Genomic DNA, 13,941 nt, shown 5'->3' with positions numbered 1-13,941 from the left:
TGTTACAACTGCTGTTGTAAAAAGGGCTTTGTAAATGAATGTGATTGGTTGGTTGTGTAAGAGGGTTCTCTATGTTTGTCAGGATGTGTATCTGGAGATCTCCTACATGTATGATGATGATGGATACCAGTCCTACTGCACGGTGTGCTGTGGGGGCCGTGAAGTGCTACTGTGTGGGAACGCCAACTGCTGCAGGTGGGGCTCGACTCCCTTTTATGCTCACCCCATCCAGACAGGTTCAGTTTCGTTCTGTCACTCTTCACTGTCGGTGGCATGAACACATGTCTTCCATGTTACTTTTCTTTTTAGTATCAGTTCCATCTGCCTTGCATCCCTGCTTTCTCTCTGTCCCCCCCTGGCCTGTTTCTCTCCCTTCCCCACTCCTTTCTCTCACTCCCTCATCTATCTTTCCTCTTCTCCCTCTGCCTTATCTTAACCCGTCTCTCCCCGCAGGTGTTTCTGTGTAGACTGTCTGGATATTCTGGTGGGCGCCGGGGCGTCCAATAATGCCCGTAACCTGGACCCGTGGCGATGCTACATGTGCCAGCCCCTGCAGCCCTACGGCGTGCTCAAACGACGCCACGACTGGAGCACCAAGCTGCAGGAATTCTTTGTCAATGACAACGGCCAGGAGTTTGTGAGTCCCACCCAGATACTTTAATTCTTCACGCCAGCACTTGTGAAAATACGTCTTCATTTAAATTATCTAGCAGAATCGTATCCGGAGTGACTTACAGAACTGAGTGTGCACCATCCTTGGGGAAGGTTACAAAAAGACTGCTAAAGAATTGATAGGTCCCAGGAGCACAGTGGGCTCCATCATTGTGATATGAAGAAGTTTGGAACCACCAAATATGCAAGAATGCCAAGCGCTACATCTGGCAAAAACAGGCTTCAAGAAACAAGCATCACCTGGCTAATACTGGTATATATTGGCTTGGCAAATACAGGTCCACAAAACAAATAAAATACTAAGGCCCATCCAAGTTCACACATTATCTAGGGCCTGCTGTATTTCTCCTGTCGCAGGGTACAGGTCACAGGGTACCACAGATAGCATGTAACTACACAGCTGTGCTTTTTAATAAACACTTTGATTTGCTCTATATGTTTCTCAGGAAAGCCCAAAGATCTACCGGGCTGTACCAGCAGAACAGAGGCGTCCCATCCGTGTGCTTTCACTGTTTGACGGCATTGCCACTGGTAAGTGTTTGTGTGTGTGTGTACATGTGTGTGAAAGCACATAAGTATCAATGAATTACTAAACATAATAATCAATCAAAACTATCTCCTTTTTTTATTTACTTGTGCATGTGTCTAGGATACTTGGTTCTACGAGACCTTGGGTTCAAAGTGGACCATTATATTGCATCAGAGGTTTGTGAGGATTCCATATCGGTGGGGGTGGTCCGGCACGAAGGGAGGATACAGTATGTGCACGACGTACGCAACATCACCAGGAAGAATGTAAGCAGATCGTCTCACTCCAAGTCTTCGCACTCTTTACATATGAACTGGCAGAACAAACAGTCAGGTCAAGGGGAAAGTCCACGATCCTATCCCAGTGACTCATTCTGGTTCTGAGCAAACCAGGTGCTTCTCCCAATTCAGCGTATGGGGAGGATTATCAACCATTGTAATGTATCAACATTATTAATCTCCCGGGACAACGTTTGCCAAGAGCCGAGGGCTGGTGCCTTTGTGTCCTTCATAGTCGTCTTTTTCAGTGCGTAGCCACAGCCCTGTTAATGGCTCAAGGGCACAGCAGTACCTCAGTGTACCTTGTTGAGCCTCAGCTTAGTTCATTTAAACCGCACCTGATTAGAGTTAGGGTTGAAGGGAATGCCCTCGATTCACACTCACACAAATACTGATGTATGGGATTGGCAGGGCTCTTTTGAGACGGAGAACAAAAAACGTGTACTACATTAACCACACACAAACTTGATCCATGCAGCTTCATCTGTTTTTTCATTAGAACACGCACCTCCCGCTCGACTCCCAAGTCAGTCCTGAACACATAGCGCCACCACAGCTGCAGACAGCGGTGCGCTGGTGATTTGGAAGCCAGTCTGTGATGTCATCTGGGCTAGAGGACAAAGTACAGCCTCTTGTCAGGGTTAATCCCCCAGAACCCATTCACCCCTTTGTCTTCGACTCAGAGCACTCCTCAAAGAGGGTCTGGGCCCGGGTGGGTAGGCTTGGCCCCTGCTTGGGGAACCCCCACCCCCTGAAAAACACCCATTGGCTAGAGGGTCGGCCCCCCCCCCCCGGCTCACTGTTGCATAAGAGGCTCAGGAGGCACAGTCGATTTTTCTCTGTCCCCCATGAGCCCTTTGTCACAGATGAAAAGGCCCCTATCTATGGCTGTGGGGATTCTGTAGGAAAGTGGGGGGAGGGTGTGGCTCGGGGGCATTCTGTAGGACTGTTGAAGGGGGGTGTTGGTGTAATATACCACCCTGTGTTAGGGGGAGGAGGCATGTAACCAGTAAAGGGCCTAACAACAAACTGGAGCATTGATGTGTGTTAAACTCAGTCCGACAGTAGGTGGTGCTATTGTCTTACACAGATAGAGGAGTGGGGCCCATTTGACCTGGTGATTGGAGGAAGCCCCTGTAATGACCTGTCTATCGTCAACCCTGCCAGGAAGGGACTGTATGGTCAGTATTAATCTAACACAAAATCTATGCATGCTTCAGTTTACTTCACTCATATGTCAACAAGTGCCAGTGAAGTGTGTGCTTTTGAACATGTTTTCATATTCAGGAGCTCCAATAAGTCCACATGTAACACCCAACATGGGAATACATGTTCTAACGTGGTCTCCTCATTCCCATTTGTCCAGAGGGCACAGGGAGATTGTTCTTTGAGTTCTACCGCCTGCTCAGCGAGGCCAAGCCAAAGGAGGGCGAGGACCGCCCCTTTTTCTGGATGTTTGAGAATGTGGTGGCAATGGGCGTCAACGACAAGCGGGACATCTCCCGTTTCCTCGAGGTCTGTTTTATCCACAGTATGAATGGATCCATATCGTGATCGTCTCTTGGTTCTTTGGTGTTACCTCGGTAGCTTTCTTAGCCTTTCTACGTCCACACTCAAATCCCAACACAAGGATGTTGTAAAGAGCAAAGATTGTGTAACCCATCATAGCATTAACGTGTTGAATTAAGCCCTAGCCGTTCTCTTGGTGTGTGCGTCTCACAGTGCAATCCAGTCATGATCGATGCCATTGAGGTGTCAGCAGCCCACAGGGCCAGGTACTTCTGGGGGAACCTACCAGGGATGAACAGGTGCGTGATGTTTCCCAATAAGTCACATGTTATAATAAATGCTATTGGTTGAATCATATGGGAATTATTTAAAGCACCACTTACTACATTTATTAATTCAGTAAAAGGTGTCATCTCTCATTTACTTCTACTATGACATACCTGTCCCTTTAGTCATTGGTTGAACTAATGGCACTATATCCTTGTTCCACATGGTTACCAGGGTAATAAAGTTCCCAATTTTGAATGGTGCTGAAGCATTTGTGTACCCAAGAAGTGGGCGTCCTCTTCTAGGCTGAGTTGCTGTTATGTTTAATACTTTTCATTTGTGAATGTATTGCATCACAGTGAAGAAGCATAGTGTGGTTTGCGTTCACCTATGTGGGTAACACCAAACTGACTCGGTTGACTATTTATCAGTCCCACCCAAACTCTTTCCTACAGATCTCTCCTTTGATTGCTCTCAGCCAAGATTCTACTTACCTACTTGATTTATCCAATGCAACATGGGGTTCACTTATTTTTGCACCTTCACTAATTACTTTCTAATGTAGTTTTTCTACTACACGCATGATTCCCTCTAAACCAACATATGGAATTGGTAACTATAGACCTTGTACATCAGATTAAAAAAAGTATATAAAAGAAGATTTCATAGTGAACAAAAAAAAAATCTATAATTCCACAAGGGATTCAAATAATTTTAAAAAAGCAGGAAAGTTTATTTATATAGCACAATTCATACATCGAAGCAATTCAATGTGCTTTACAAAGAAAAATACAAAATATAAAAATACAATAACATACTCAAATGAAAACATCATAATAAGAAAAACAGAACAAGAAAATATAATAAAATAATACAATATAATATATAGGCAGCACTATACATAGAGTGTCGTGTAGAATTTCTCCCCATTATATTTGTTGTGACTATTTGGTAGTTGCCAATTATGTCAGGACCTACATATTGGTGCCCATTGTGTAGTCAAGTATTGTAAAATATAGTGCTTGCCAGTTTATGTCACTTGATGGATATTTCTTGAGGGATTCCATTTCTAAGTCCTGTTCTCCATGTGCCAGGCCCCGGTGTGCGTCGGGAATGGACAAGCTAGATTTGCAGGACTGTCTGGAACATGGCCGTGTGGCTAAGGTAACACGTCTCACTAATGAAAAATAGTCTGCAATCACTGGTGGTTTTAATTCAATATATTAAAAAGTGTGTATGCTACAGAAAACACATGCCCATGTGCAGTGCTGTGCAAAGGAGATTAAAGCACTGATTAATACCAGTGTAAATTGTATATGTAGTTTGGAAAGGTGCGCACAATCACCACCCGCTCCAACTCTATCAAGCAAGGCAAAGACCAGCACTTTCCAGTCATGATGAATGGCAAGGAGGACATCCTGTGGTGCACCGAGCTGGAGAGGTGAGACCTGGAGAATTGGCACTCACAGTAAAAATTGCTAGAGCAGGAACTGCAGCACCAAGCTCATAGAGGTGGTTAGAGGGCCTGGCTAGGGGGAAGGCCTTTTAATATCGAAGACGTCTTCAATTATAATGTAGTCAGCTGGGTGGGACTTCAAACCTCATTGTCACAGGCACTATAACTAAGCTAAAATGCTTCAAAGGACTCTTACAGTGCCTTTGGGAAGTACTCAGACAAATCTTTCTCTGTTTTGTGGGGGGAATTGTTTTTGGCATCAATTTGCTTTTGTGCCAATTTGTTGAAAATGAACAAATGAAAGCTTTCATGTACATAGGACTTCAAACCATTTATTATGACACAATTTTAGCTCAGATGCATCCTGTGTTATTTAATCATCCTTGAGATGTCGCTAGAACTTGACTGAAGGCTACTTGTGGCAAATTCAATAAATAGGACTTGGTTTAGAAAGGCACACGTGTCCAACAGTGCAGGTCAGAGAAAAAAATAGAACCTTCCACTGATCCAAGGGAACTGGACCTTGGAGCAGTAGAAGTAGAATGCCTGTTTCGATGATTCCCGTTTTCTTTTACATCAAGTGGACAGCTGTGTACATGTTTACTGTGTGCTGTTTACTTGGGGAAGTGGAACCAGGATACACTGTGGGAAGACGACAAGCCAGTGAGATGAGTGCGATGATCAGAGCAATGTTATGCCGGAAAACCCTGGGTCTGGGTATTCATTTGGACTTCATGGCCTCTAAATTTCCCAGATGTCAATCCAACTGAACATCTGTGGGGTGTGCTTGAACAAAAAGTCCACACACGATCCACAGCGGCTACACCTTGCAACTTACAGGACTGCTGGTAATGTCTTGGTGCCAGATACCACAGGACACCTTCAGGGGTCTGTGCATTGTTTCGGTGGCATGCTGAGGACCAACAGCATATTAGGCACATGGTCATAATGTTTTGGCTCATCAGTGTACATTGTCACAGTGCATGGAAGACTCAGCTAATAGTGACCTACTCGTAATTTGTTGGCTTAATATCATATACCATTTGGGGCTACCTTCACCAGCCAACCAGCTATGCAATAATTAGTGTTAGGGTTGGCAGTGGAGAAACCTTTGACGTTAAGAACGTTTTTAGCTTAGTTCAGCGGATGTTCTACTATAGTTGCCAAGAAAACACTGGCTTAATAATTATCATATAGTCCGGTCACATGGTCATCCATATGAATTCTCTTTACTGCTGAATAGTCCCACTAAGAAATCATTGATTTAAAAGCCAAAATAGGAGTCTGTTCGATCCCAACCTCTTCAAAGAGAGCAGTGTATCTCCCTCCCCAAATACCCTGCTTCACACCCAAACCTTATTTTGATTCCGATTTAATGGTGACATGCCTACGATAGGGTCAGGTCACCTTTAGACAATGTGAGATCCCAGTGTGTTTTGAGGGAAGCTTGGTAGTATCCATGTGACCAGAGGGCGCCTTTAACACCGCTGCTTTGATCCATTTCCTCCAGGATCTTTGGCTTCCCTGTCCACTACACAGATGTGTCCAACATGGGCCGCGGTGCCAGACAGAAGTTGTTGGGCAGGTCTTGGAGTGTGCCTGTCATCAGGCACCTATTTGCCCCCCTGAAGGACTACTTTGCGTGTGAATAGTACCTACCCTGGCCCCACCAGTCAATACATTCCCAACCTCCCTACACTACCACACCTTGGGAGCGGGATCTGGATCTACACTCGTTGGCCTTCTGTGGGGTCCCCCATGGAACACACTAGACCGGGCCAGTACACATGGAGACTCTTACGCCTCTCTGTTCAGCCTCAACGTTTTCACCAGGCACAATCTACATACACCCAACAAAGGGACAAACCTGCTTCTACTGAGCAAAACCAACTGTCGCGCCCTGTAGTCTCCTGCTCACCAAAAGGTTGGCTGAGAGCAAAATAGAAAGTACCACGGATTGTCAAACAGACGTGCCAATGCCAAGTCTTGGTATCCACTGATAGCCAAAGTGTTATTTTAGGCTTTTAAGGTTTAAAACAGTGCTTTTATTTTTCTAACCAATCACTTCCTATCATGTTGTCTTAAACTGGATTTGTTGTAATCACATTTTTTTACGTCAAACAAAGTCACACTGACTTTTATAAACCAGTTAAGTTCTTTTTATGAATGAGTAGACATTTCTTTGTTTAATTTTTATGTCAACATAATCAGGGTTTGAAAATACTGTATATATGTTCACTCCCAATTGCCAATGTGATCTAATACTTGAAATAAATAAATCCAAACCAGGTGAGACAGAATGAAGAATCCATTTCTAGCCATATCTGAATATATTCGAAAATATACTGTAAAATCAGCATAAAGACTTATCAATATTGGAGATTTTGACATTGGTCATGTGCTACTGTTATGAATATGTAATATACATATTTTTTAAACTGGACTTTATTTGTTTATTTTGTTGTTACTTTTACCAAATGTGGGCATTACCATATCATTCAGGGCTCCATTGTTCCTGTGTAGATTTTGTCTGTTAGATAAGATGCATAGAACAAAAAAAAAACTTGAGTCTGGATTAAAGTCAGGAATTCATCCATTCAAAAAATTGTTGATATGTGTTTAAACATATCCAATAGGTAGAAGCCAGATAGATAGCCTTTGAAAAACTGTGCCCTGGGCATCTTAAAACCCTCGTTGGCCAATTACGATAAAAAAATGTTTTAGCCACTGGAATGTTTTTATACTTTTATACCTAATTGTTATACTGTATATATGAAAATGTTTACAAGATTTAACAATATTTGAATTGGTTTTATTGTCTTAGTGTCATTTCAATTTGATATGTTTATGTAAACTTTAGTGTCTACTCATTTCAGCTAGTTTTAAGGTCTTTTTTGTTTTTGTAATTGAATATGTAGTTTGGGATTTTATGCACGTTTGCAGTGACGTGCCAGTTATGTTTTTGAGTTGTTTGTACTTTACGTAACCAGCACTTACCTACTTCAACAGGAATTATTTTACTAAGATGCCAAAATTCGTAATTTGTTTACATACTTCATTAATACTACTGTATGCTTTTAAGTTTGCTGACTGTCATTGTTATGACGGTATATTAAAAATAGTTTTTCTGTGTTTTTATATGCTTTTACTTATTCACCTTTCAAAATCTTTTATTTTATAAAGCTGATCTGCTCACTTACAAAATAGTAGAATACTATGTCTAAGGCTCGATTTTATAAGTATATATATATACACATATATATATATATATATATCATTGTATAGAGTTTTACAATAGGATTTTTATCAATAGTATTTTTATTGTCATTGTGTGCTGTTAGATTTGCAACTTAAAATGTTAGATGTATATGATTTATCTTTTGTTAAAAAAAAATGCTTTCTCCAATAATGCTGTACTTCCATTGTGTTTTCTAAAAAGGATTTACCAATTGTAAACAACACTTGTTCTGTGTAATGCAAGTTATGGAGTGAAAGTACTAGTTATTTTGGCTAGACAGCGAGAAAGGATTTCTGTATACTCTATATATTACTTTTATTCAATAAAAAAAGCATTTAACTGATTTTCTTTGCTGTTATTTTTCTTGTACTGAATTGTTAACTGACAATGACTGTCACCAGCAGTCTCATACATTAGGGACCCTGTCATGGGCAAGGTCCTCCAGAAAGACCACCTATAATGTCCACAACAACTTACCACTTCGAAATAAAAAGAGGTAGTGATAACATTACCTCTTGACTGGGAGGTGCACAAACGTATGACCGATCACCAGTGATGTCGCTAGGCCTATTTTAGGGGGTTTTAGCCCCCTTCTTCACCTCTTCTTTTAAAAACACTAAGTGTTTGGGAACTAAGGAGACCAATTGCTGTTGTTTTGAAAGTGAAATGTTTTCCCATTCTTGCCTGATATAGAATTGCAGTTCAATCAATCAAATGTATTTATAAAACCCTTTTTACAACAGCAGTTGTCACAAAGTGCTTTTACAGAGACACCCGGCCTTAAACCCCAAGGAGCAAACAACAGTAGTGTTGAATTTCAGTGGCAAGGAAAAACTCCCTAAGAAGGCAGAATTTCATGAAAAAACCTCCATTCCTCATATCAACAACGATTTATAGTGGAGGAGAACTTAGTGGGGAAGGAGAACTGACCCAATCCCCCAGCACAATAGTATAGCAGCGTAAGACATTGAAACTGAGACGGGGGGTCCGTCGACACTGTGGCCCTACCCTGGGGAGGCCTCGGACAGGGCCCAACAGGCAGGAAATCATTGCCAGGCATCAACCAAAGGGACACCCACCAACCGCAACCACCCTGAATGAGGTCCAGCTCAATTGCGCAACAGAGAGACAACAACAAGCCAGTGACTCTTCCCCCGAAAGGCATTGGAGGGAGGGCATCCCAGTGGTGATGAGAGCCCACCTGGCAAGACAGCAAGGGTGGACAGTATCAAGCCTACTGGACACCTTCACACCCCCGGGTTTGCATTTCTAACCTTAATTGGCAGATCATTCCACAGTAGTGGAGCTCTATGAGAAAAGGCCCTGCCTCCAGCTGTTTGTTTAGAAATTCTAGGTACAATTAAAAGGCCTGCATCTTGCGATCGTAGGTTACATGTACGTATGTATGGCAGGTAAGTAGGAGCAAGTCCATGTATTGATTTATAGGTTAACAGTAAAACCTTAAAATCAGCCCTAACCCTAACAGGCAGCCAGTGTAAGGACGCTAGGACAGGAGTAATGTGTTAAAAGAAAATTGTTCTCGTTATGATTCTAGCAGCCATGTGCAGCACTAATTGGAGTGTATTTATTGATTTGTCAGGGTAACCGGAAAGAAGAGCATTGCAGTAATCTAGTCTAAAAGTAACGAATGCATGGATAAATGTTTCTGCATCCGTTTTTGATAGAAAGTTATATATTATATATGTTCTTCAAAGAAGAGGTCAGTTGCAATTCAGAGTCCCTTTGTTGTATTTTTCGTATTTACAGGATTTGGTTTATCTGACGGAGATGAATACAGACAGACCATCAGACAGAGCAATGGGTCTTATGGTGTCAGGAAAGGGCAGGACAGCAGAAAACCATCTCCCCCAAGGGCCTCTGGTCTAAGAAGACCACTTTTCAACTGGGACAAAAAAGGGCCAGCCGGCTCTTACATCCACTAAGAGAGTGAGAAGGAAGAAAACAGTGACCAAGCAGCACGGTATTCCAGTCGCTAGTGTTGAAGTATATGAATGTAGGCTTGTTTATGTTTAGAAAACAAAGAACATCTGTTTATCTGTACACAGGAAGTCATGTTCATTCAAAGCGCGACAGTAATTAGCCAATGGGCTTACAGAACTCGGATGTGTATTCTGTTTGGGATGTCTATTAAGCTAAGGTACAAGGCTAAGTCTGTAACATTATGAACACACTATACGAAATGGCTGATTTCTAACAGCATGGTGCCGCGACCTGATGGACAAGTTTTAATGATTCTACTAAAAATCTATTGGAGAGCTTAGGGGCTCATTTTGCAATCGCGAGGAAGGTTTTTTCCTGGTTACTGGTTGCTCAGAAGAAATGAACAGTGAGTCGTAAAACTACACCATATAACCTTACTGTTGATACAAGGTGCTGCCATCTTGGTTTACGACCTCAGGGCAAGTGGGGTTCTTCCGACATTCCGAGTTGAAATTCCGACAAATGGAACGCACCATAGTATTATAAATTATATAGGAAAATGACCACAGTATACTAATAAAGTAATTTATTTATCTTTCAGTAAGCTTCAGTCATTTGTTTTCCTTATTTGTTACTTCTCCCTTTTTATCAAATACATCTAGCCTACTCAATGTTTTGCACTCTCCAAATGTATTAGGAAGTCCAGCCTACGAATCCCCCCAAAATTTAAATAATTTCATCTATTCACAGTAAGCAATTAAAATAACTTTTAGATTTTTTAATTTATATTTTTCAGTATTGTGTGGGGAATCACATCTTTGATTGACTATATCATTTCAGGTTTTCCTCCTTTCAGATACAGTTTCTCACATAGGATTTAAATCAGGCTTGCAACAGGCCCTTTAAAAATCCTACCCTGTGTTGTGAATCCTATCCCAAAAAAACACTGTTGTCAGGATTGTCTGGAAGAGTTCACCCGACAGAGTGTCTTAGTAATAGACAACGTGGGTGACAGTGCAGGGTACATACAGGGAGGAAGGAGACTGTGTGACGACAAAGTTCTTCAGTATGACAGGCTTTCATTTGGAATTCTCCTTCTGTGTGCTTTACAGTTTCAAATACTGTTTATTTGAAATCTCACTGGTTATTGTCCCGCCGTCACGTCTTCCATTGAGGAAGCAGAGGATGAGGGCTCAGAGGTGGACTCGTCCATCACCCGGGCTGAAGAACCTCGGGAGGAACAGTGTGGTTTTCGTCTGGGCCGTGGAACACTGGACCAGCTCTATACCCTCTACGGGGTGCTGGAGGGTTCATGGGAGTTTGCCCAACCAGTCCACATGTGTTTTGTGGATTTGGAGAAGGCATTCGACTGTGTCCCTCGCGGCATCCTGTGGAGGGTGCTTCGGGAATATGGGATCCTGGGTCCTTTGCTAAGGGCTGTCAGGTCCCTGTACGACCGAAGCAGGAGCTTGGTCCCGGCAGTAAGTCAGACTTGTTCCCAGTGCATGTTGGACTCCGGCAGGGCTGCCCTTTGTCGCCAGTTCTGTTCGTAATTTTTATGGACAGAATTTCTAGGTGCAGCCAGGGGCCGGAGGGTGTCAGGTTTGGGGACCACACAATTTCGTCTCTGCTCTTTGCGGATGATGTTGTTGTGTTGGCCCCTTCAAACCAGGACCTTCAGAATGCACTGGGACGGTTAGCAGCCGAGTGTGAAGCGGTGGGGATGAGAATCAGTACATCCAAATCCGAGGCCATGGTCCTCAGTCGGAAAAGGGTGGCTTGCCCACTTCAGGTTGGTGGAGAGTGCCTGCCTCAAGTGGAGGAGTTTAAGTATCTAGGGGTCTTGTTCACGAGTGAGGGAAGGATGGAACGGGAGATTGACAGACGGATCGGTGCAGCTTCTGCAGTAATGCGGTCGATGTATCGGTCTGTCGTGGTGAAGAAAGAGCTGAGCCGCAAGGCAAAACTCTCGATTTACCGGTCAATCTACGTTCCTACTCTCACCTATGGTCATGAGCTTTGGGTCATGACCGAAAGGACATGCGGCCGATACAGGCAGGCGAAATGAGCTTTCTCCGCAGGGTGGCTGGGCGGTAGAACAATATTAACGGTCTTTGCAGTATTTCCTCTTCGCCTTATTGTTTGGGTACCATGGGAGGCATCAAGACGTCCATGAAGTCCTAGAGATATAGATTCTGAAACTTGATGTCCATCATCATGGTAATCTATGTGATAGATTCCTGAAACAAACTGGGCTGTGAGAGAGGTTTCTGCTGGGCGTCAACCGGGGTCAGCAGAAGTTCATGGCCACCAGTTTGATGTTTCCTGGGCCTCTCTGGAACAGAGTCCTTGACCACAGTGGGGGGTGGAAGAGGCTCCTGATGGATAACTGGGGTTAGATATGTTTCCTGGGCCTCTCTGGTCCTCAGGCGGTTCAGTGGTCTCAGAGCTCCACCCAGCAAACAGCCTGGCCCAGGTTAGTAAGGGTCCTACCCTGCAGGGGTGGGGTGCTGGTCCATTGTTTGGGTACCATGGGAGACATCAAGGTGTCCATGAAGTCATTAAAGAAATATGGATTCTTCAACTTGATGACCGTCAACATGTTAAGAAACCAAAATGTCTGAAAAGATCTGTTCATAATTAAAGAAGCAGCAAATTCGTATAGAGAAAGTAAATAATATACACATGCTCGGGAAGATCGTTCAGGTCTGAGAATTTTTGTCTGCCAGGCATCTTTATTGTCATGTGTAATCGAATGTTTGTCTATGACATCACCAATGGCCCATCATCCTGTGATCTTGAATGGTGAGAGTTAGAATTCTAATTCCAAACTGTATGGTAAGGACATGAAAGGATTGTGTCTCTGTGACATCATCAACAAGTCATGGATCTAAAATGAAGGAAAACAACTTTAGCTTGTACATGTCATTTGCATACCATCTTGCATACCATTTTGTCACAGTATTTGAACCCTTGTTAATTCCCCCATAGAGCAGTTAGCATGAAATAAACCAGTGATAGTCCTTTCAATAAAATCTATTAAAACGTTGTGCTGCGCTCGCAAAGCATTTACGTTTGTATAACACTTTTTTTAGAATGTTTGCAACTTGTATGCAGATGGCATATGCACATAGTTGTCCATTTAAAAAGAACTACACCAATCTACAGTAAGTACAGTGGATTTAAAAGTTCAAATGCCAGGTTTTTGTGATTTAAAAGAATGAGACAAAGATAAATCATGTTAGAACTTTTTCCACTCTTAATGTAACCTATAATGTGAACAATTCAATTGAAAAACAAACTGAAATCTTCGAGGGGAAGAAATATAAAAATCACAATAACCTGGTTGCATAAGGGTGCACACCCTCTTATAACTGGGGATATGGCTGTGTTCAGAATTAACCAATCACATTCAAACTCATGTTAAATTGAAGTCATTACCAACCTACCTCATGTAAAGTGACTCTGATTCATCACAAATAAAGTTCAACTGTTCGTAGGATTTTCCTGAAATTATCTTAGTTGCATCTCAGAGCAAAAGCCATGGTCCACAGAGAGCTTCCAAAGCATCATAGGGATCTCATTGTTGAAAGATATCAGTCAGGAGAAGTGTACAAAATACTTTCCAAAGCATTAGATATACCATGGAAGACAGTGAAGCAGAAGTGGGAGATTCGAGTCACATGACTTGACTCGAGTCTGACTTGAGTCACAATTTTCAGGACTTGTGACTTGCTTGATTAAAGTATGAAAATGACTTGACTTGACTTTGACTTGAGAACAAGTTACTTGAGACTTGACTTGAAGTGGAAGACTTGACAATGACTTGAACTTATAATAAACAAACAGCAATAAAATTATTTTATATGTTGTGACATCAGCACCACTAATCAGCGTATGCGCCTTTAACGCTGCACAATTCAAACCGCGCCAAACATGGAAGAAAGTAACATTAGTCGAGCTCCACAAATAGTATCGTTTGGAAACAAGGACTTTGAACTGGACCGTGTGAATAAAAAAAGAATTGCCAGATGCAAAATATGCAACAACG

The 13,941-nt window shown here is 42.5% G+C and overlaps 1 protein-coding gene across 6 annotated transcripts in view; it reads left to right on the top strand.

Annotated features, from left to right (window-relative positions):
- The window catches only part of dnmt3bb.1 (DNA (cytosine-5-)-methyltransferase 3 beta, duplicate b.1), a 49,379-nt gene extending 42,115 nt beyond the window's left edge, over positions 1-7,264 (top strand). For 5 of the 6 annotated variants that reach the window (XM_020052120.2, XM_010875724.3, XM_010875725.3 and 2 more), the window contains exons 13-22: positions 83-195; positions 454-637; positions 1,119-1,203; positions 1,322-1,467; positions 2,570-2,660; positions 2,846-2,994; positions 3,202-3,287; positions 4,350-4,419; positions 4,578-4,696; positions 6,222-7,264. In XM_020052120.2, the coding sequence (XP_019907679.1) occupies positions 83-195; positions 454-637; positions 1,119-1,203; positions 1,322-1,467; positions 2,570-2,660; positions 2,846-2,994; positions 3,202-3,287; positions 4,350-4,419; positions 4,578-4,696; positions 6,222-6,363 (1,185 nt within the window). In that variant the 3' untranslated portion in view covers positions 6,364-7,264. The remainder of the gene's footprint in view (positions 1-82; positions 196-453; positions 638-1,118; positions 1,204-1,321; positions 1,468-2,569; positions 2,661-2,845; positions 2,995-3,201; positions 3,288-4,349; positions 4,420-4,577; positions 4,697-6,221) is intronic. The other variant, XM_020052122.2, reaches the window with a different exon arrangement.
- The last annotated feature ends 6,677 nt before the right edge of the window (positions 7,265-13,941 follow it).

This window comes from Esox lucius, chromosome 12 (genome assembly GCF_011004845.1).
Source record: "Esox lucius isolate fEsoLuc1 chromosome 12, fEsoLuc1.pri, whole genome shotgun sequence".
In the NCBI taxonomy this organism is placed as follows: domain Eukaryota; kingdom Metazoa; phylum Chordata; class Actinopteri; order Esociformes; family Esocidae; genus Esox; species Esox lucius.
Note: the sequence above shows the minus strand (reverse complement) of the source record. Positions and strands in the feature narration are given on the sequence as shown.